Source organism: Megalopta genalis, chromosome 1 (genome assembly GCF_051020955.1).
Source record: "Megalopta genalis isolate 19385.01 chromosome 1, iyMegGena1_principal, whole genome shotgun sequence".
Taxonomy (NCBI): domain Eukaryota; kingdom Metazoa; phylum Arthropoda; class Insecta; order Hymenoptera; family Halictidae; genus Megalopta; species Megalopta genalis.
This window is the reverse complement of record NC_135013.1, coordinates 14869181-14889603: the sequence shown is the minus strand read 5'-3', so window position 1 is coordinate 14889603 and position 20423 is coordinate 14869181. Positions and strand designations below refer to the sequence as shown.

At 44.5% G+C, this 20423-nt stretch overlaps 4 protein-coding genes across 5 annotated transcripts; 1 reads left to right on the top strand and 3 right to left on the bottom strand.

Annotated features, from left to right (window-relative positions):
* The first annotated feature begins 894 nt into the window (after positions 1 to 894).
* On the top strand, positions 895 to 2732 carry LOC117223085 (leucine-rich repeat-containing protein 59). 2 transcript variants are annotated; one of them, XM_033475219.2, is made up of 7 exons: positions 895 to 1120; positions 1235 to 1413; positions 1509 to 1568; positions 1640 to 1762; positions 1825 to 2038; positions 2120 to 2320; positions 2405 to 2732. In XM_033475219.2, the coding sequence occupies exons 2-7, from the start codon at positions 1324 to 1326 to the stop codon at positions 2680 to 2682; spliced, it is 966 nt and encodes a 321-aa protein (XP_033331110.1). In that variant the 5' UTR covers positions 895 to 1120; positions 1235 to 1323; the 3' UTR covers positions 2683 to 2732. The 2 variants fall into 2 exon arrangements, with proteins under 2 accessions (XP_033331110.1, XP_033331117.1); XM_033475226.2 differs by having other exon boundaries at positions 1206 to 1413.
* Positions 1532 to 7242, bottom strand: LOC117223062 (blown fuse). Its single transcript, XM_033475185.2, has 6 exons — positions 6339 to 7242; positions 5344 to 5847; positions 5107 to 5270; positions 4241 to 5002; positions 3608 to 4048; positions 1532 to 3520 (listed from the first exon to the last, which is right to left on the bottom strand). The coding sequence occupies exons 1-6, from the start codon at positions 6403 to 6405 to the stop codon at positions 2993 to 2995; spliced, it is 2466 nt and encodes an 821-aa protein (XP_033331076.2). The 5' UTR covers positions 6406 to 7242; the 3' UTR covers positions 1532 to 2992.
* A 147-nt stretch (positions 7243 to 7389) lies between these two features.
* Positions 7390 to 11475, bottom strand: LOC117223099 (pyruvate dehydrogenase E1 component subunit alpha, mitochondrial). The gene is made up of 5 exons (XM_033475236.2): positions 10836 to 11475; positions 10595 to 10768; positions 8703 to 9170; positions 7706 to 7951; positions 7390 to 7597 (listed from the first exon to the last, which is right to left on the bottom strand). The coding sequence occupies exons 1-5, from the start codon at positions 10929 to 10931 to the stop codon at positions 7448 to 7450; spliced, it is 1134 nt and encodes a 377-aa protein (XP_033331127.2). The 5' UTR covers positions 10932 to 11475; the 3' UTR covers positions 7390 to 7447.
* A 102-nt stretch (positions 11476 to 11577) lies between these two features.
* Positions 11578 to 20115, bottom strand: LOC117223036 (uncharacterized). The gene is made up of 12 exons (XM_076528578.1): positions 19344 to 20115; positions 18540 to 18961; positions 18263 to 18432; positions 17260 to 17362; positions 16768 to 17066; positions 15560 to 15807; positions 15108 to 15492; positions 14917 to 15030; positions 13872 to 14159; positions 12985 to 13190; positions 12663 to 12834; positions 11578 to 11857 (listed from the first exon to the last, which is right to left on the bottom strand). Exons 1-12 carry the CDS (start codon positions 19589 to 19591, stop codon positions 11609 to 11611), a joined length of 2904 nt encoding a protein of 967 aa, XP_076384693.1. The 5' UTR covers positions 19592 to 20115; the 3' UTR covers positions 11578 to 11608.
* Between the last annotated feature and the right edge of the window lie 308 nt (positions 20116 to 20423).

Below are 20423 nucleotides of genomic sequence, written 5' to 3'. Positions count from 1 at the left end.
TTTTGCACGATTTTTTTACCTCTCTTTAGCTTCTGCAAATATGCCCACCATTTTACTATGCATCCAATCTGCAGTGAATCCTGTCTTAGCATTGAATCGTCATCCAATCAGAGCAAAGCACTTCTCATTTTCGCTAACAGAACTGAAATGTATTTTCATTCATTTCTTCTGGTTGTAACGCTTCTGTTTCATTATTTGCATCAAAATTTTAGTATACAGGGTCTCCCAACATTATTGTACAAGCGGGAAATGCGGGGTTCCTGAGGTCATTCGAAGTAACTTTTTCCTGAGTGAAAATGCAATCCGCGGCTTCGTTTACGAGTTATTAACGAAAAACAGTGGCCAATGAGAGGCGAGATCAGCTGGCACGAGCCAAAATGAACTTACGTCACTTTCATGATAAGTGGAGTATGTATATCGAAATAAACACATATATCAATTTATCCTAACCAATTATAAAGTTATTGTACGTAATATGAAGATATGTTCATTAAAAAGTCTGTAGATCTACGGATCTTTCAATTTGCGGAATTCTACAGAATTTTTATCAAGAACTTGGATTGGTAACACTGCTAGAGAACATTATACATATATGTGTTACGTCTTTTAATTCGAGAACTTTTTCTTCACCCAATTCAAGAACCTTTCTATCCCCACCATTCTACTGCGCATCCACCTTCGCGCAGTTGCTTTAGAAAGAGAACAGGAGATGATCAAGAGAGACCTAAGTCCGTCACACTTTACTATGACTCATTTCATATGTGGTTGTGCTGATGTCGTGCTATCTTGCTCACTCGCTGTTTCCTGTCTTTGTCATTGACTATGAGGGCAGCACTGTTCAGCTGTGAATCGTCGACCAATCAGAGCACAGCAATTCGCTACGTTCTCTCAATTCGAGAGCCTCGTTGCTCCTGGATATGGTTCTTGAATTGATGCTATGTATGCATGTATTGTATGCGCAAGTACTGCCAATATTCGTACAATTTACAAAGTTGTCGATTGCTGGACAGATTTTGAATTTGACAGGCAGACGTGTACGGCCGTGTGTGTCGTGTACATTGGAGATTGGTGACTGCTACAAGCCACGTGGACCACAATACTGTTGAAACCCTCTACTAAAGTATGACATTTTCTGCTGCTTGAATGAGACGGAATAACAAAATATCTTATAGCTGTTTTGGTTAATAATGAAATGTTTCAATTAGAGATATAACATTATGCTATTTGTCGAAAGGTGACGCCACGACAATCCACGAAACAAAAAAATTGTCTTCCATACTGTATCATATTATTCATTTAATCGAACAAATTTCTACAGTCAAAATGAATTTAAGGAATATTAAAGATAAACTAAAGGATGAAACGTTGGATCTTAGTTTATGCGACCTGAAAGAAGTGCCTGTTCGAGAAATCGTAAGTAAATTTAATTAATATACACAGACGTGTAACAAGAGTATGGAAAACGGTACAGCAAATCCTAAAATAATCCATGAATTTTTATTTTGCAGGCAACTGTCAAGAAAGCAACACATTTAGATTTATCAAACAATTTATTAGTTTCCTTGCCTGTAAGTGTTGGTATCTACAGATATCATTTCTTAACATACAGTAGTTTTAATCGACAAATCATTTGTTTCAGAATACCTTTGTTACCCTTAAGCAAATAATTAAGTTAGATCTCAGTAGAAACATGTTAACAGAGATTCCTGAGAATTTTGGAGAACTAAAACAACTGCGGCATTTAGATCTATATGCGAATCAGGTAAGTTCAATATGATATAACTATTTAGTAGTTCATCGATACTAAGAAGAATTATTTTATAGATAAGCAGATTACCACTTAGCTTGAGCGAACTGAAGAATTTAAGATGGCTGGATTTGAAGGAGAATCCTTTAACTCCGGCAGTGGCTAGCATAGCTGGCCCCTGCAGCAATTTAAGCGAATGTCAAGCCTGTGCCCGCAACGTTGTCATGTATCTGTCAAGCGTCAAACTCAAAATTGAAGAGGAGAAGTTACGAAGATTAAACGCTGTCACAAGTAATATTTCTCAATGGCAACAAAATCTGAAATCTTTTAACGCCATTTCACGAATATTAATAACGTTTTTATCGTTAATAGGTACAGAAAACGATAGCTTACTGCCAAAGAAAGTTGGAAAAAAGAAAAAGAAGAAACTGGCAGGGAAGGAGAATAGAGAAAGCTTAGATAAAAGTAGACATCGGTCTTCAAGCAACGAATTTCAAATAGAAACGAATAAAATTGAATTGCCGGCGATGATAGAAAATGATCTGTACGCCGATAAAAAACCTGCGACCAAAGGTGAATATGTTTAGAGTCGATTTCATTCCATTACCTCTGTCGTTATAGCCGCAATAATTCTAATAAAATTGTAATGTTTTTTAGGCAAATCCACGGTGGTACGACTTTTCCTTTTGAGTTTTATTATTGCCATTCTGACGATAGTAGTGCTACCAATGTATTCGGAGCAATGCGACGCACTCGTAAACTATGCAGAAAGGAATACTGGTATACCTTTGAAAGCGTTTCAGGAACAGAGTATTGACATGTATCGTTCCTCTGTACGGACTGCGATTAACTGGACCGAAAGTATTTACAAAGATTTGTACCATGTCTATGAAAACAGCTTCAGGGGAGATGTTGGCGATCTACCAAGTAAATAAACTTACATCGCTTGTCTCGGACTGAACAAGTTACAAGATCGATACGCAAACTTTTGTCTTAAAATATGTTGTGTCGTTCGTATTATTATCATCATTATTATTATGTGAATCAAGGATTCCGTTATTTATTATAAAAAATTAAAAACAATTACATGTACGAAAGTCTTTCGTGCAACGGAACAGTTTCTTTTTATCGAAACAATTATATGTATGTATTAGTCTTGAATCTTTGGTTCGCGTAGATCTTCGTTACGATTCTCTTTGAAAAATGAGAAAATTCGAAGCGATTACTGTTACCGAACTGTTACCGTTACGCGTTGTCGGTAGCATTCGTTCTGTTGGACAGCGTCGTTGACGTCGTTTTAACGGATGCCTTACCGAGAGAGTTCTCCATTTTGCTGATTAATTTCTTGAAAGAGTTCATTCGAGTCTGGGCTAAATCGTCCGTGGTTTCCGTTCCATTCGAGGTTTGAGTCGTATTCGTTTCTTCAATTGTAACAGAATCTACCGGTTTCGACCTTTTCCCACCAACGAATCGATTCCAGGATCTTTTCTCTGGACTAGCTTGCGCTCTCGTAGTTTGTTCGCCGTCTCTGCTGTTCCGAAATTCTTTCTGCCGAGCCGTAAATTCCGCGAGTATTGCAATGTCGTCGTAGAGTTCCTCCTGTTGATCGGCGGGGTATTCACGGTGATTCGAGTTCGGGCGAGGCGTTTGATAGTGTTCGATTTCTTTGAACGACGCTTGGGACTTCGGTCGGTCGATACCGTCGCCTGGTACGGAGGTATCGAGTTTCCGTCGAACAGTCTCCCCGACATGATTCGATTTCCCGGAGGATTCCTAATAATTGATCGAGAAACAAGGAATAAAGATGGAAACGGTTAAGTGTCAATAACGAAAAAGTAATCAACAGAAGAGCTTTCTCACCACGACACGGTGTAGTTGCCGCTTGTCTTGCTCTTCGTAGTTTCTTCGACAGCAGCTTACATCGTCGTAAAGTCCTTCTTGATAGATCGCGATTGCGTCCGCAATAGGAGGAGGATGCGTGTAAATCGGTTTAGGCGGTGGCGGGAAATTGTACTCAGATTCATTTTCTTCCGTTTCTTTTCTTTTCTCTTCCTCCGAAAGAATGGTTCGTTTAATCTGTTGTGAATCGATCAAATCGCTTACGTCGTCGTAAGTGGACAAGCGTTCGGTGTCTACGGTCGATGGCGCTACAACTTTGCCTTTCGTTTTCTTTTCGGTTTTTCGCGGGGATTCCTTCAGGCTTCGCATACGATCTAAAAAGGACTTCTTCTGCGGCGACTTCATCGATTCTTCCACTTTATGGGCTGTTGGCCGCCGCAGTACCGGTTTCGACAGCAGACTCTGTGGATACGGAAATTGAATGAAATAAATATATAATATAAATAAATAATACAATATATATATAATATTATTATATAATTATATTATATATAATTAATTATATATATTATATATATATAATATAATATAATATAATAATGAAATAAATAAATTTATCGAAATCGGTTAAGGATACTCCGGGAACATAATTACCTCGACGTCGTCGTAAGACTCGTCTTGTCCATTGATATGCGCGGCGTTATCGTCGGTTGACGCGGGTACAAGAGAACCGGCGCCGCTACCGATGTCGTTCTTATTCCCCGAATTTTTTTTCGGTCTTCCACCCAACGCACTCGAATCTTTTTTACTCGAGGTAACGCCGTTGCAAATTGAAAGTTGATTCCCTTGAGCATCGTTGGTGCCAGTGTCGTGGATCGTGTTTTTAGCTGACCCTATGTTACCGTAGCAGGGTTTGTCCGTCGTCGACTTGTTCCTGAAGTCTTCGATTTTATGATAGATCTCGTCCTCTTCTTCGTTCTGTGGCACATAGGACGGGGAGTTCGACGAACCGCTGACAGGCAGAGACGGCAGCCTTCGTGGGATTCGCGCAGGTAACGGAGGACCAGAGAAAAACACGGGAGAAGCAGGAAGAGCAGCAGGCATCGTGGACGAAGGAAAATTGGCGAGATCCGCGTGCGTGCTCTTCGATGGGTCGACCAGTTGTTCGTCGGCATTGGTAGCGGCAAAGTATCCATCGATCTCCGTCTCTTGTCCGTCGATGCTGAAACATCCTACGTCTTGGTATTGTTCCTCTTTACGATCGGGATCGAGGTTTATACTCGAGCGAGCCTCGATTTCCGGGGGGACGGCCGCCGAAACTTTCGTAAGTTCCGTGATTTCGTCCCTTCCGTCAATGTTCAATTCGCAGATCTTCGCCACCCATTGTTGCATGTCCTTCGGTGTTCTGGCAACAAACTGAAACAATCACGATCAATCACAGAAGTTATCTTGCTATACTTGCTCCACGTATATGTTGGTATGCATCTACTTTATCGTTTCGAAGCTGGAAGGTCGTTCACCTGGTAGGTCCTGCTGCCGGGAGAAAAGATTTCGAAGGTGGACTCGCTTCTTCGTTGATCAGCGTTCGGTGCAGCCCGAGCCATGTAATTATGAAGAGGTAAAATCATGTGCGGTCGATTGTCTCGATCGTTTCCATAGATCAGTAGATGCGATCCTATCATAGCTACAGCAGACAGGAGTCAATAATTGTTACAATTCCAGTAGTTTTCGTTTTTGTTTCCGATCGAGTCACTTACCAACCCAGCACATTCGATACGGTTCAAAAAGGAACAGAATCTTTCCGTCCTTTCTGTAAAGCGGACCGCATTTTCGGCATTTACTTTTGGTCTCGGCCGCCGGAATATTCGCGTAAATCTCTATCAGCGTATTCTCAATCTTCTCATCTTTGTCCCGGCGGGAAACGGAGGGGGCAACAGAGGAGGCGGTGGCCGCAGCCGCCGCATGATTCGCTTCGACCGTTTGGAAGCTCTCGTAATAATCGTGTTGCTGCTTTTGTTTCTGCGGCTCCTCTGCTCCCACGTATTCCTCGAGCTCGCCTTCCTTCTCGATGGCCGGCATCAAACCTTTCGGCGCGACTGGAGTCATGTTCAAATACGGTTCAGGAGATGATCGTGTCCCGAATTTCTTGATCATGAAAGTTGTCAGAGACTGCTTCGAACGTGTCAGCAGATTGTTCCGGAGATTCTCCAACGTGACCGGAAGCTTGATTTCGTGCAGGCATTCCAAAAACTGCACCAATTCTGCGAACAAAGGGCGTTACCTCCTTTATACTTCGAAATTTAACTGTACGCGCGATCGGTCGTTCCACGAGTCACGCTTGCATCAATTTTCTCGATCATCTCCTATTATCTGTACTCAATTGGTACCGAGACTGCGCAGGTGATAAGCTGTTACTATTGCTTTACTACTATTGCTTACTATTTATTATTTAATAACACAATTAGATATCAAAGTTCTCGTGAAAACATATAAAGTTCTATAGGGCTCGGCGTGAAGAAGTTTATACGACCCTAGATTCTCCACAGATATACGTGTGTAGCTAAAAATTAGGCAGATTCGATACAGCTATTATTAAAAGAATTAAGAACGAGGAGAACATCGCAGACAAATCTTTTAAATTACAGGAAAGTTAGGTCAACCTTTAAGGTAACGTATGTCATGATCATTGGATGCGGAGATGATTCCCTTAAACTGCATACGTATTTACAGGAAAGGGTATCGAGACACTTACCTCGAAGTATTCCGGTAAGCTCGCGATCGAAATCCATGGTCGCGTGTTTCGTTTGAACGGTTTGCATAATCGCCGCGACAACTGTGCACGGCGAAATGCCGAAATCGGCCGATATTTGCCGAACGAAATTAAACGATTTTTCTAGAAGAAGTCCGTGTCAGGCGGTTACGATTGCTCATCGAGCGTGCTATAATCGTGCAGGATGCGGTGACAGATACGCGGCCGATAAGAAAACATTCTATGCACGAAGCGTCACGGAAGAGGCGCATCGAATGAACGATGTAATTGCACGTCGAGAATCTTTGGCGCAGCACTTTTACTTTCGGAAAGCGTTCGCATCGGCGCGCCCCGAAGCAGCGCGGCGCGATCACGATCTGCGATCGATCGATCCTTTCGATTACTCTCGACGACGAAACGGATTTTTCATCTCGGGGCGCGACGTCCGATCGAGCCGCGACGAGATCAGAGTTTTCATGATTCGATACTTCCGAGTCTTATCCACTGGTTCCGTGCACCGATCGTTCACTGGGGGGTTTTTCACAGTTTCCGTTTCCGTCGGGGCAAACGATCGAGGGACGACGCCGCCGCAAAGGGAAGGCGACTGGCGAGAATGCTTCTGTCTCGTTAAAATTCAAGTAGCACCGCGGTGCGCGGCACGTGGGAGCAGCGGAAGACAGACGATTCGAGTCGCGACGAGTCGCGTCGAATCGCGTCGAGTCCACTCGACCGACTCCCGCAAAGACTGTTGTCGTCGCTGTCGCTCCGCCCCGAAATCTATGGTCTCACCGTCTCGCCTATCGCACCAACTGGACGGCTGACTCACTCTGTTCGGACGTACGTATGTATTTCTCTCCGCGACGATGATTCCTCTCTTTCTCTCGAAGGCTTGGTCGCGGCCGCCCGTGCTCACGTAACCCGAAGCGACGTTTTAATTGATCATTCCAATTGACGGACTCAAGAGACCACCGAGAAACAAACAGGCGGTTTGCATTCCATCGTCCGGTTCGCGCTTCGGAGGTCTTTTAAAACACGCGAGCAAACCGACTCACGGTTGCAGTCGAGAAAAGATTTATTAAACGAATAATTCTGCCTCGACGAACCATCGAGTATCAATGAGTTTGCCACGGGACTTTGCCTCGCGACTTCTCCAATGGCTTCGAATATACGTGCGTCCCGATTTCCGTCAGGTCCGGCGGCGGATCGGCTTTGGCCTCTTCCAATTCTTGGTCCACTTGCTTCCACGTTGCCTTTCGCATCTCCTGCTTCGAAAAGGGAAAACAAATTGATGCGCGATGCTAGAGAGCAGCGAATGCGTGCATTCTCTGAGAGCAGAGAATGCGAAAAATAGTGAACGAAAAGATACTCGCTTCGAGCTCCTCTTGGGTTTTCAAGCCGTTTTGAACGATCAGCTTGTGAAGATTCGTAATAGGATCCGCTTCTGTCTGAATCTGCTTGACTTCGTCTCTGCTGCGGTAAGAGATCCCCGGGTCGCTCATGCTGTGTCCGAAGTATCGATACGTGTCCATTTCCAGAATGATCGGACCGTTTCGAAGGGCGTAGTCTCCGGCGAATTTCACCGCTTCGTGTACATCGAGTATATGCATCCCGTCCACCTGAATTTGGGTTTTAACGGTGTTTTAACCTTTTAGGTACGGCTGAATTCTGCGCGAGGCTATTTCTCTGGACGACAGAGTCTGATATTGTATATACAGGGTGTCCCAAAAATGTCTCGCAATCCAAAAGTGGCGGGTTATTTCGTCGAAATGCTCAGGCCATCCGAAGCAACTTCTTCCTTTACAAAAATTTTCTCCGAGGCACCGTTAACGAGTTATCAACGAAAAACTGTGACCAATGAGAGGCGAGCTCAGCTGGCGCGAGGCGATCGAGCCAATGAGCGGAACTGGACTTCGCGCGCTGGTTGGCTGGGCCGCCTCGCGTCAGCCGTACTCGATTCTTATTGGTCACTGTTTTTCGTTGATAACTCGTTAACGGTGCCTCGGAGAAAGTTTTTGTAAAGGAAAAAGTTGCTTCAAATGATCCGAGGAACCCGCTATTTCCGGATTGCGAGACATTTTTGGGACACCCTGTAGACTGTTGTAAATCGATGCGAAGACAAAAAAGAAGTGTGAAACAATGCATACAAAGACGATTATTTGGTTCAAACGATGAGCGAGCGAGCTACTAGAGCAAGCCACTATAGTGGCGCGTTGTTCGGAGAGATGATATCCGCGAAAGCCACCATAGTGGCGTGTCGTTCTGAAAGATGATATCCGCGAAAGCCACTATAGTGGCGCGTCGTGCCTAAGAGGTTAACAATCACGCGACTTCGGGGGGTTGCGCCGTGCGAGATACCGACCAAGATACCTTTACGCCTGGAATCAAATCTCCCCTCGTGTAAAATGCCGTGTTCGCCGAGTGCCGGTGCGCCGCTGTTCCCATCGCGTACTGGTTGTTCTCACAAATGTAGACCACCGGCAGGTTCCAGAGTTTCGACATGTTGTACGCCTCGTAGATTTGACCCTGGGACGCGGCGCCATCGCCGTAGAGCACCCACGCGACTCCTCCGCTGCCTTTGTATTTGTGCGCGAACGCTAATCCGACGCCGATCGGCACCTGGCCGCCGACGATCCCATCTCCGCCGTAGAATCTTGGCGCGTACATGTGCATCGAACCACCTTTGCCTTGCGAAGCACCGGTTCGTCGACCCATCAATTCCGCGAGAACTTGTCGCGCCGACAGACCGAAACATATCCCGAATCCGTGACATCTGTAAGCCGTTATCAGGCTATCGGATTCTTTCATCGCCATCGTCATCCCCACAGCTACCGCCTCCTGTAAACCGCTTTACACTGCACCGCGCTATTTGGCTCTGCTTAACTCAGGTTCGGTCCTGGTCGAGTCGTGTAAATGTAGGTATTACCGCGGACGTCCTAAATACTGCGGTACTTTATAAAAGTAATAAAACCTAACATTTTATAATGTGTAATCTCCTGTAAATGAATCTCATCATTCTTTAAAGTTATCTATCGATAACTTGTGACGTACAAGTAACAGCAATCGCAGTTTTAATTTGTTTATCGACGTCGAGTCTTATGAAATACTTGTAGTTGCAGCTGTGAACGCTGATTCGAAAGGCATTTATATTTTAGTAATTAATAATAAACTATTCATTTTATCGTTATTTTTAGATACAGTAATCATTACTTTGATAAAATATCGACGTACACTGTCACTATCGTTACACAAACATTATTTACTAACATAGTGTTTGGCGAATAGTTTTTTACTGTGTGCGTACATCACTGCGGTGCTTTATCGAACTGCGTACCTTCACTCTTATAGCGCAGTTCTCAATGAGCCGGTGTAAACACACTTGATTGTAGAGTACCTATATATAGCTAATTTGTAAAATGCTACAGTGAGAATATCTTGATCTTAGGAATTGTAGTTGTGTGTGTACATTTAACCTTTTAGGTACGGCTGAATACTGCGCGAGGCTATTTCTCTGGACGGCAGAGTCTGATGTGTACTGTACAGAATCTGATTGACTGTACACTGATTGATCAGTAGACTGTTGTAAATCGATGTGAAGGCAAAAGAAGTGTGAAACAATGCATATGAAGACGATTATTTGGTTCAAACGTTGAGCGAGTGTGCTACTAGAGCAAACCACTATAGTGGCGCGTCGGGCTTAAAAGGTTAAAAGAATAAGAATTTGGTACGCAATAATCGGAACGTCCGCAGTGTTTGGCTCGCAGTAATATACATATGCATACGTATGGTTTCTTCACGTTACACTTTTTAATGAAATTTGTGCTTTCAGAGATCCAATATTTTAAAAGAAGTAAGTGTTCAAGTTAAAGAATAATAAGTATAAATCAATTTGTCAATTTATTGGCGTAAAAGATCTTATTTTCTCTGTCGAAGTCCGTCTCTATTGAGAAACCGCAGTAACACCTACGCTTACTCTAGTCGGAGATTTGTTTCCTAGGGCAGGCATGAGCGAGTCGCGGCCCGTGGACAAAATCTGGCTCTTCCCCCTCTCTTACGGCTCTCCGTGGGTCGTCCTTCGTACACTCGCGTGACACGAGGGACGATACGACATTTCTTTCTTCCGTGCTCTACGCTGGGCTGCCGTGTTATGTGTAGCAACGCGCATGGAGCAGTAGTAGTGGTGCTTGTGGCCCACGGCCGAAATGACTCGCCCATCCACGCCTGTCCTAGGGCGTTACCCGCATCAATTGGTTACCATTTACCTGACCTGAATACAAATGGAGGAAACCATTAATCATCCGCGTTCTATACAATTCCGCGCATTTGCTTTCCATCCGCCTGATATAGTTCATCGTTTTCAGCGCGTGAATTGCTTCCTCTTCGGTCATCGTCGCCTTCGTCGACGGTCCGCTCTCTAATCGATACAGCTCGTATTTCTGAAGGAAGCAGAAACCTCTCGAGTTTTATTCTCTCTTCGAACTGTTAGAATTTTCGGCACGTTACCGTATCGACGGTGATTTCTTTCACCATTCCCCGGGAAGGAGGCAAAGAAACACGTCGAAGACTCGTATAACCTCGAAATAGTCGGAAACGATGCATTTTTGGTGCAAGATCCTTTTAGGTAACCGACTCTTCGATACGAATCGGCCGCGTATTTATCGATCGAGCGTTCGTCCACCGATCCTACGTCGCATGATTCAACGACTCTTCCGCCAGTTTTTCTTTCAGAAAGAACCTAGAAACGAGTCTCGTGTTTCCTGTTGTTTCCTTCCGTGCGAAACGTCCTTCGCCTATGCCTCGCGCGAAGTTAGCTACGACACTTGATTCCGATCGTGTATTAACGTATCTTACATTTTTCTCTCTTGGACACGCACGCTATCCCTCTCTCTCTCACTCTCTCACACACTCTCCCTCTCTCACTCATTCTCCCTCTTTCTCTCTCTCACTCCCTCTCTCTCTCTTCTCACCTCTTTTTCGCTATGTAAATCCTAATAAATATCTAGCTTATCGTAACACTTGTGTAGGGCGACACTGAGTTATCGTCACACGAACAGAAGGTAGAGATACGAATATTTGAGGATTGCACGCAACGCTGGTCGCGTTCAGTCGCCTGTAACTCGACCTGTAACTTCGAGGTAACGAGAATCGTACCTTCAAAAAGTACGCTTCCCCCGAATGCGTCTCGTCCGTTACGACGTAACGAGGAATCCGACGCAAGTTTCGAGAAATAATAAAGTTACACGCATGATCGCAACAGTGACCTTTATTCGATCGTATCAGGTATCAGATCTCGGAGATTGACGAGGAGAAACGCTAACCTTGCGACGATTTTGTCGAGCCGATTTTGCCGATTTCTTAGACACCGATCGCCGTTGCTCTCGGACGGTTTTGTCTTCGCTTTCTTCCGGTTCGTTCAATGGAATGGGTTGCAAGGCTCGGGCCAGGATCGGCGGCCTTAGGACAGTTTTCAACGAGATGGCACGCTCCGTTTCGCCTCTACGCCAGAGAAAAACGGACGCGTCGAACTACTTAACCCTTTCGGTGCGAGCGCCGGATATATCCGGCATCCATCCGATGACCAATATGGACGAGTGCCGAATACATCTGGCAACTATGCAAGCCACATTTCTGACATATTAGAAACTATTCTAATAACCGTTTGAGTCCCAAGCAGCGCTATCATGCTGTTTGGCATTTTTCGACCGTGTTTTCTGAATAATCCCTGGGACTCAAACGGATAAAGTCTTTTCTTACAAGGATTCCGAAGAAACAGCTACAGGTATAATCGTCGTTTGATCTGAATTGATTTAAAAAATTTCAGGTTATATTTTTCTACGAAACTTGTTCATAGATTTTAACACATTCTAGGCCCTTCACAGAATGTTTACAGGAAACAAAAGATTTAGAAACGGACTAAGCACAGTCATTACTTAACGCTTAAGAAAATCTTCGTACAAAAGTGGACTGACCCTGCGTTATGTGCGCATTTTCGGCGCGGCACCCCGTACAGTGGGAGTGTCACGGCGGACAACGCGCTCGTACCGAAAGGGTTAATGTCGAAATGGGTCGCGTTGCGACTGGATGATATCTTTGTATATATGTACACGCGATCAGCGTTACCGTTTCGAGAAACGAGCAGCGCTCAGTTTCGACCACTCGAACGATCTCCGCGTTGACTTCGAGGTTCTCTCCGTGCTGGACGTTGCTTCTTGCCGGGCTGCATCAACTTCCGAACAAGCCGAATACAGCGAATAGATGGCCCGCAACTCCTGCTAGACCGTAATCCGCGAGAACGTGATCGTGATCGATTCGTTCGGTACGATTACTTGCCTTTCTCTTGAAAAGAGACGTTTCGCTGCGAATATTCGTGTAATGCAAGTTGTCGGCCGGATTCACTTTGTTCCGGTGGCAGTCAACACGCGAAACTGTCCCCTTCTCACCTGCTGGAGCACCTTTCGCTGCCACCATCTGCCGATGCGCGAAAAATATTGACAGGAAATCACTGTACATGCAACAACGATTCTCGTCTCGACTCTGAATCGTAAATTGAGCGCTCGCGTCCCTTTATCGCTGGCTTTGGAATTTAGAAACGCGACAGAAAGAAATTCCAAATGTGATTTCCGCGGTCGCGATAGTCGGATTCGATGTCAACTAAATGTCGTCGAGAGAAACGTTTACGAGCGTGGTCGCATTCTTCATCCTGTGACGGTAATGACCGCGACCCTGTGTTGCGCGTACCCATGGGTTGTTTTTCTCGTACATAGCCCGTAGCCGCTCCTGCCGCGGACAGACCGGATGTTCGTTCAAGGTTCTCATCAACGAGCAATGCGTGTGCGCGATCAAACGGTCTAGCTCGATCTATCGGGACAAAAAAAAACCATACGATCCAATAACCGCGTCGAAGGTTATTGTCGAACGTTTCCCAAGAATACGAGTCTTTCGAAACGTGACAACTCTAATTACTCTTGTATTGGATTGTCCAGAAAGTTCGTGCCGATTTTCGGTAGGTAGCGTGAGAGACCTGACTGAATATAACACAATTATTGAAAACAAATGACATGTGTACATATTCTAAAAGAGATAACTTCAGCCATATTTGGGAAAAAGTTTGGTTACGATTTGTTAATTTTTATCAGTTTTGTACGTCTTAGAATATGGTGGCAAATAAAGTGCATTATAGGCATTTAATGCTTTTCTTTTTCCGAAAGGGCAAAAATGCCGCACAAGCGGCAAATAAGATATGCGCTGTTTATGGCGAGGATGCTGTAGCCGAAAGAACTGTGCGGAAGTGGTTTGCTCGGTTTAAAACTGGAAATTTCGACCTTGAAGATCAAGAATGAGAAAATTTTTACCGAAAAACCTGAGAGGTTCTGGAAGGACGGAATTGTCTCAAGCCGCATGAAAGATGGAGAAAGGTTGTGGAACAGAATGGTACCTATATAATTTAATAAATGTATACTAATATTTAAATGAGCTGCGTTTTAATTTTCCTACAAAATCGGCACGAACTTTCCGGACAACCCAATACAAATCGGATACCTTATTATCGGATCGACGCTTGGCTCGTTTGCGAGGATTGACGTGCGAGGATGATCCGGTTTGATCGGTCGTGACAGGCTCGCGTTTCTTTTCACGTCGCTCGCGTTCGTTCGGATCGCCGAACAAACCCTTCGATTCCGCCACTTTGATCATAAACAACGAGTCGAATTGCATCATCTCCTTCCTTTTGATCACCGCGAGAAAGCAGCCCGGATCTAACACGTTGCTAATGTTCTTCCCGTAAATATCGTCGATAGTGCCTACCTCGAAAAGATCGCTGTCCGGAACCTTGGAATTCGATCGAAACGTTTAAAACGATCGAACAACCGAACCCAGTTGCGGATTACGGTAATTTCTCCCGGAAATGCGAAATTTCGAGTGTGAAATTGTGAATTTCTCTGTGCCGGTGCTACGCCTATGTAATTTATTGCTACGTCGATGCTAAGGGTCGACTGAGTCGATTAAGGTTATGTCTGTAAAATTGTGTATATATAATAATAATAAATATTGATAATAAAATAATAATATAATTATTAATAATTATATTAAATTAATTATTTATTAATAAATTAAATTAATTATTATTAATAAATTAAATTAATTATTATTAATAATAATATTAATAATAAAATACCTAATATTTAGGTGAGTGTCAAGTAAGAACAACCGCGTAGCATGTGGCCTCCGAATTGCCTTCGAACAGTGGCATGCGGTTTCCGAATTGCCTTCGAATAGTGGCATATGGCCTCCGAATTGTCCTCAAATCATGGTAAAAAATTAGAAATAAAAAAATTAAATCATCGTTTTTGTTCTAGCATTGCTATGCATTCATATTAACGTGTACCGGCACGCTGGCCGCTGCCTTTCTTGCCGACTGCCTCGAGTTTTTATAAAAACGAGCCACGAAGCTCGAAGAATCGTGCCTAAGCGCGGCTTGGTATCCTCAAAAAAATCCGCGTGTTTCGATTCCGACTTCAAACATTTCTGGGAGAAATTACTGTATTGCAATTTCAACGCATGCTTTGTTCGGAAAGGAAAAGCTTACAACAACATTCGGGAAAATTCTATCGTCGTCCCTCTCGTCGTCCGGATGCTCCAATTTGTCAGCGTTTAACTCGCCGCGAGACTCTCCCCCTTCTTTCTGCAGCTTTTTCTTCGACTGAAAGGTAACAATGATGCAGGACCACTCGAAGACCGTATTCCGTCGAAGAGGGGTAGAAGGAGGAGCGATCTTACCGGTTGATCACGCACGTGTCTCGCCACGGCCATTCGATTGGCGTAATCGACTACCCGCCGAATCATTTCTGTGGTCTCCGAAGGTAAAACCGTGTGCGCTTCGTATAAAACGAACTGCACGTTAGGCCTGGTCAACGCGTACTTCAAAGTGGCCATTTGATCAGCCAAGTGCGCGCACGGTGGTTCGATCTCGCGACCGACCTCGTCGTCATCATTGTCGTCTACCGCGACACAAGCGTCCGTCAACGATTCGAGAAGTTCGGCGTCACCGCCGCGCGCCACGGCTAAATCGACGATGTCTCGGACCCCGGTGTAACTGCACGGCGGAATCGCCAGAACCACGGTGGCTCTGTCCAACTCGGCCGTCGCTGGGGGCGATACGTATCTAACCGAAGCGAAATTCTTCGATGTGAAAATTAGATGTAAGAAAGGATCGGACGGTGAGAATATACTTTTCGGAAAACACGCGACATCTCTGCGATGTGACCCCGAGCTCGTTCAAATACGTCTCGTACTCGGCGAGACGTTCGCCAACTCCGAATGCCAGCAGTCGACCAGCGTCTTGAATGTCCTGAAGCAGTTCGGCCAAGTAACCGGTGTGTCGAGGCGCTAGGGGATGCGTCAGAACCACCGGCCCGCAGAAACGACCGACGCGCATCACTTGCGCCAGAGCAGCCGCTCCCAAGCACAACGATCTCTCCTATTATATATCGAATTGTAATATATTATTATATAATAATATAATATATATATAATAATATATTATTATATAATATATTAATTGTAATATATTCGAAAAAGGTGTCGGTATATTAAATGATAAAAAATGTCTCGCAATTCGGAAATGCAATCCGCAGTTTGTTTACGAATTATTGACGAAAACCGTGACTGATGAGCGGCGAGCTCAATTGGCGCGAGACGACCGAGCCAATGAGTCGAACTGGGCTTCGTGCGCTCATTGGCTGAGCCGCCAGGCGCCCGTCGTCCTCGCCTCTTATTGGTCAGTGTTTTTCGTTAACCTTTTAGGTACGGCTGAATTCTGCGCGAGGCTATTTCTCTGGACGACAGAGTCTCATATGTACTATACAGAGTGTCTGTATATTGTTAAGATACAGTTATATTGTTAACAGTTATTTTGTTAACAGTTATATTGTTAACAGTTATTTTGTTAACAGTTATATTGTTAACAGTTATTTTGTTAACAGTTATATTGTTAACAGTTATATTGTTAACAGTTATATTGTTAACAGTTATATTGTTAACAGTTATATTGTTAACAGTTATATTGTTAACAGTTATATTGTTAACAGTTATATTGTTAAGATATTGTAAATCGATGTGAAGACAAAAGAAGTGTGAAACAATGCATATGAAGACGATTATTTGATTCAAACGATGATCGAGTGAGCTACTAGAGTAAGCCACTATAGTGGCGCGTCGTTCAGAGAGATGACATCCGTGAAAGCCACTATAGTGGCGCGTCGTTCAGAGAGATGACATCCGCGGAAGCCACTATAGTGGCGCGTTGTGCCTAAAAGGTTAATAACCCGTAAACCAAGCCGCGGATTGCATTTTCGCTAAGGAAAAAGTTACTTCAAATGACGTCGGGAACCCCCCCATTTCCGGATTTCGAGACGTTGTCGTCTACCGTAATACTCACCAGGAAAACGAACCGATGATCGTGCACCAGACTCGAACGAGCCAAAGTTTCGCGCGCTTCCTCGCGCAGACCGATCATCTTCGGGCAAATCGGATCGAACATGTATCCGGCGTCGCCAAGCTCTGACGCGCCCTCGTCTTCGCAGAGGATCAAATTCAATTTGGACATCTCTTCGTGAAACTCTTCCTTGCTAGTGAACTTGTTGGAATTTATCCATCCGGAAGCGAGCGCGGCAGCCTCGGCTTGTTCACCCCAAGCTACGCCTTCGATGACCCGCAAACGCGTTGGCAACAGCTCGTCTTCGCGTCACGTTTCCAACACCACGGGTACACATTATCTTGTCACGGTACGGATCATCGTATACGATAGTCTAGGTACGATACAGGCATGCACGCGACTCTAGCGCCCTTTTTTTTATTCATACTTGCATCTTTGCCCGGCAAAACTCCTCCCCAAAAAAATCACCTAAAGCAAACTATCTGTGCTATTCACCGAGACTTAGAGCCGAACCGCGAATACGCTGGCGCGAAAGACTCGCGGCGAGATGGGTTTTCGCCTCCAGCAAAGCCGCTTCGATATCCTTCAATCCGGCATTCTGGATCGAGGAACAAAGAAACGAGGGCAAGATGAAAAACAGATACAGAAAATACTTCCTAATCGACGCTCACAGCTTGTACACAAAACTGGACAATTTGGAAAAAGGAGACTCTACATATACGATTATTCGAGCCTTGTGGGCTCGTTTTTATAGTTACCGATCGTCAAAAGCTATACAAACGAGTCGCAAGGCTCGAATAATCGTACCTCCTCTTCCTAAAAAATGTCCATTTTTATTTACAAGGCGAAGGAAAATTAGGGAGAATTTACTATATTTCTGATTACAATAATTTCTCTCTAATTCGCGTTTGGATTGCGCACAAAAATGGACAATTTTGGAATAGGAAATATGATTATTCGAACCTCGCGTCTGGTTTTTATAGTCGGTCATTGTCAACAACTAGAAAAACAAACCGCGGGCCATGAATAATCGTATCTCATCTTCCCAAAATGTCCATTTTTGTTTACAAGCTGAAGGAAAATTAGAGAGAATTTACTATATTTCTAATTACAATAATTTCTCTCTAATTCGCGCTTGGATTGCGCACAAAAATGGACAATTTTGGAATAGGAAATATGATTATTCGAACCTCGCGTCCGGTTTTTATAGTCGGCCATTGTCAACAACTAGAAAATAAACCGCGGGCCATGAATAATCGTATCTCATCTTCCCAAAATGTCCATTTTTGTTTACAAGCTGAAGGAAAATTAGAGAGAATTTACTATGTTTCTAATTACAATAATTTGAAATATGATTATTCGAACCTCGCGTCTGGTTTTTATAGTCGGCCATTGTCAACAACTAGAAAAACGAGCCCAAATTGTCCATTTTTGTGTGTACAAGCTGCGCGTCAATTTAAGAAGAATTTACTGTACACACAACTGTCATCAGCTTTACCTGAAAAATCTTCTCGCGCTCCTCGACGGCGTCGATCTCGCCACGACTCGAAAATTTCCTTCCTTGCAAGTCGTACAGCAACAACCAGACGATTTTTCGTCGTTGTTTCAACTGGTCGTTGAATCGCCAGAATCCCACCTCCTTCAGAGCACGGCAAAAGATCTTCTTGTCTACGGGGGTGTCCGATGGCGCGCCATGAAAAGACGTAACGCGAAAGAAGCTTAACAAATTCGAAATTACTCCGAGGCGAGCGATCGAGCGGGGAACGTGAACTTACACCTCAGAACATCGTAAACGAGCCCGAACACTCGACGCATCTCAGCCTCGTCCGAATATACGAGAGACTTCGATTCTTTTCGAAGCACCTTCGCGGCCAGAACTATGTCGTTGACACGCCATCCCGGCTTCGCGCAGGCTTCCGTCATCGAACGACCAACACTGATCCTCGATCCTATCCCGGATCCTGTTCTCGATCCTGTTCCCGAATACGTCCTTGAGAATATCGATCCTTCCGTTTCGTCAACCTTGCAAGTTTCTCCGTCTGTCTTGGACGACGAGGATCTAAGGATTCGTGGCTCCCATTCCCAATGGCTAAATACGCGAGATCTTTCCATCGTTTTCCGCTTTCTTTCATCGTCCTGTGCTTCTTCCTTCTCTCTCGTCTTTTCTAGTTCCAAAGACAGCTCGGTCTCGGCAACCCTTCATCGTTGTAACAAGAGCCTCGTTAATTTTCGCGATACCGTTTAATCGATCGCAATCCATCCGACAGCCATTATACGTATACTTACACCTTCATTATTTGCAGACCGGACGTGGATTAATACGAATCATCCCGATTACAACAAGAGACAATAGAAGTGATTCGTATCAAAGGAAACGAAACGAAATCTCATAAGCGGAAGCTGGAAGTAGCGTTTCATTGCTATCCGAAGTTATGACACCGTGTCGACAAAAAGATAAAACGGATCCCGGCTACCAACGACGGCGACTATATATGTATACTCGAAAGTTCAGACGATCACCGATTTCGAGACTCTACGGTACACGCGTGCACAGCCGAAGCAAAAGAGATTCGAATTACCTGTTGGTCGTGGTCTCCTTGTCGCATGCTCTTTGCAACTCGACCAATCCGTAGTAAACGCGCTGCCGCCAATCTTCGTTGCTCGGCAAAATCAATTCCTCCGCTTCCTCGTTCAATTTTTCATCGCGAAGTTGCCCGCGGATCGACGTCCACCTTTTAAAAGCAAGTTGCAAAATCTTGACGTAGTCGCCAAATTTGCCGCTACCGACTCGATCGGAAACTTCGTCGTCTAGTTGGGTTTTCGACATTTCTCGCGATTCGCGGTCTCTCGATTCTCCGCCACAATTTTGTCGATTCTTTCGTAATCTCGGAACAATTAAATCGCGATACTGTAAATCGGTTTATCTGTTATCCGGGTCGAGCAAAATTACTATACCCGTGTCGAGGGTATATGTACATACACGCTACGGCACCGTTGCGCTCGTCCGAACACCGGAGACTGCGAGCTTGCTACACTTGCTACACCTTCTTCCCTTTCCGAGCCGACCGAAAGTAGGGTTCTACTTCCAATCTTACGGTCGTCGCAACGTCGCGTGCTCCGGTAACATCTTCGACGAAATCACGATCAACCGTCTGTTCGTGGTCAGCCTAGATCCATCCAACGAGCACGGTACCTCGGTCTCCCGAAGTCGCTGCATTATCTTATGGTTACGTGTCCCGTTCGTGCTATACGTCATTTATTCGTACCATTGCATTCTGTAATATGCATATCGTCGACGGAACGGATGCGGCAAAACGTATCGCCAACGGCAGGCAAAGTTTAACGCTTGTTCTACCATGAATCGCTCTTATCGAACAAGATTATAGTGCCGGATTACTATCTTTATAGAAAACTAAAAAGAATCGACGACCAACAAAATAACTTGATGAGTTATTGCCCTCGGATTCTTTGGGATTATTGACTGCTGATTTCTAAGCAAAAATATTTGGCAAATCAAGCCGTACATGAACATTAGTGCTGTTGTGGAGAACATTGCTATGCGTCGCATACAATCATGCAATAATCTATATCTTTATTTTACACGATTTTGTTGCGCCTAGTATTTTACTGCGCTTCACTTACAATATGACAGTGAAAGA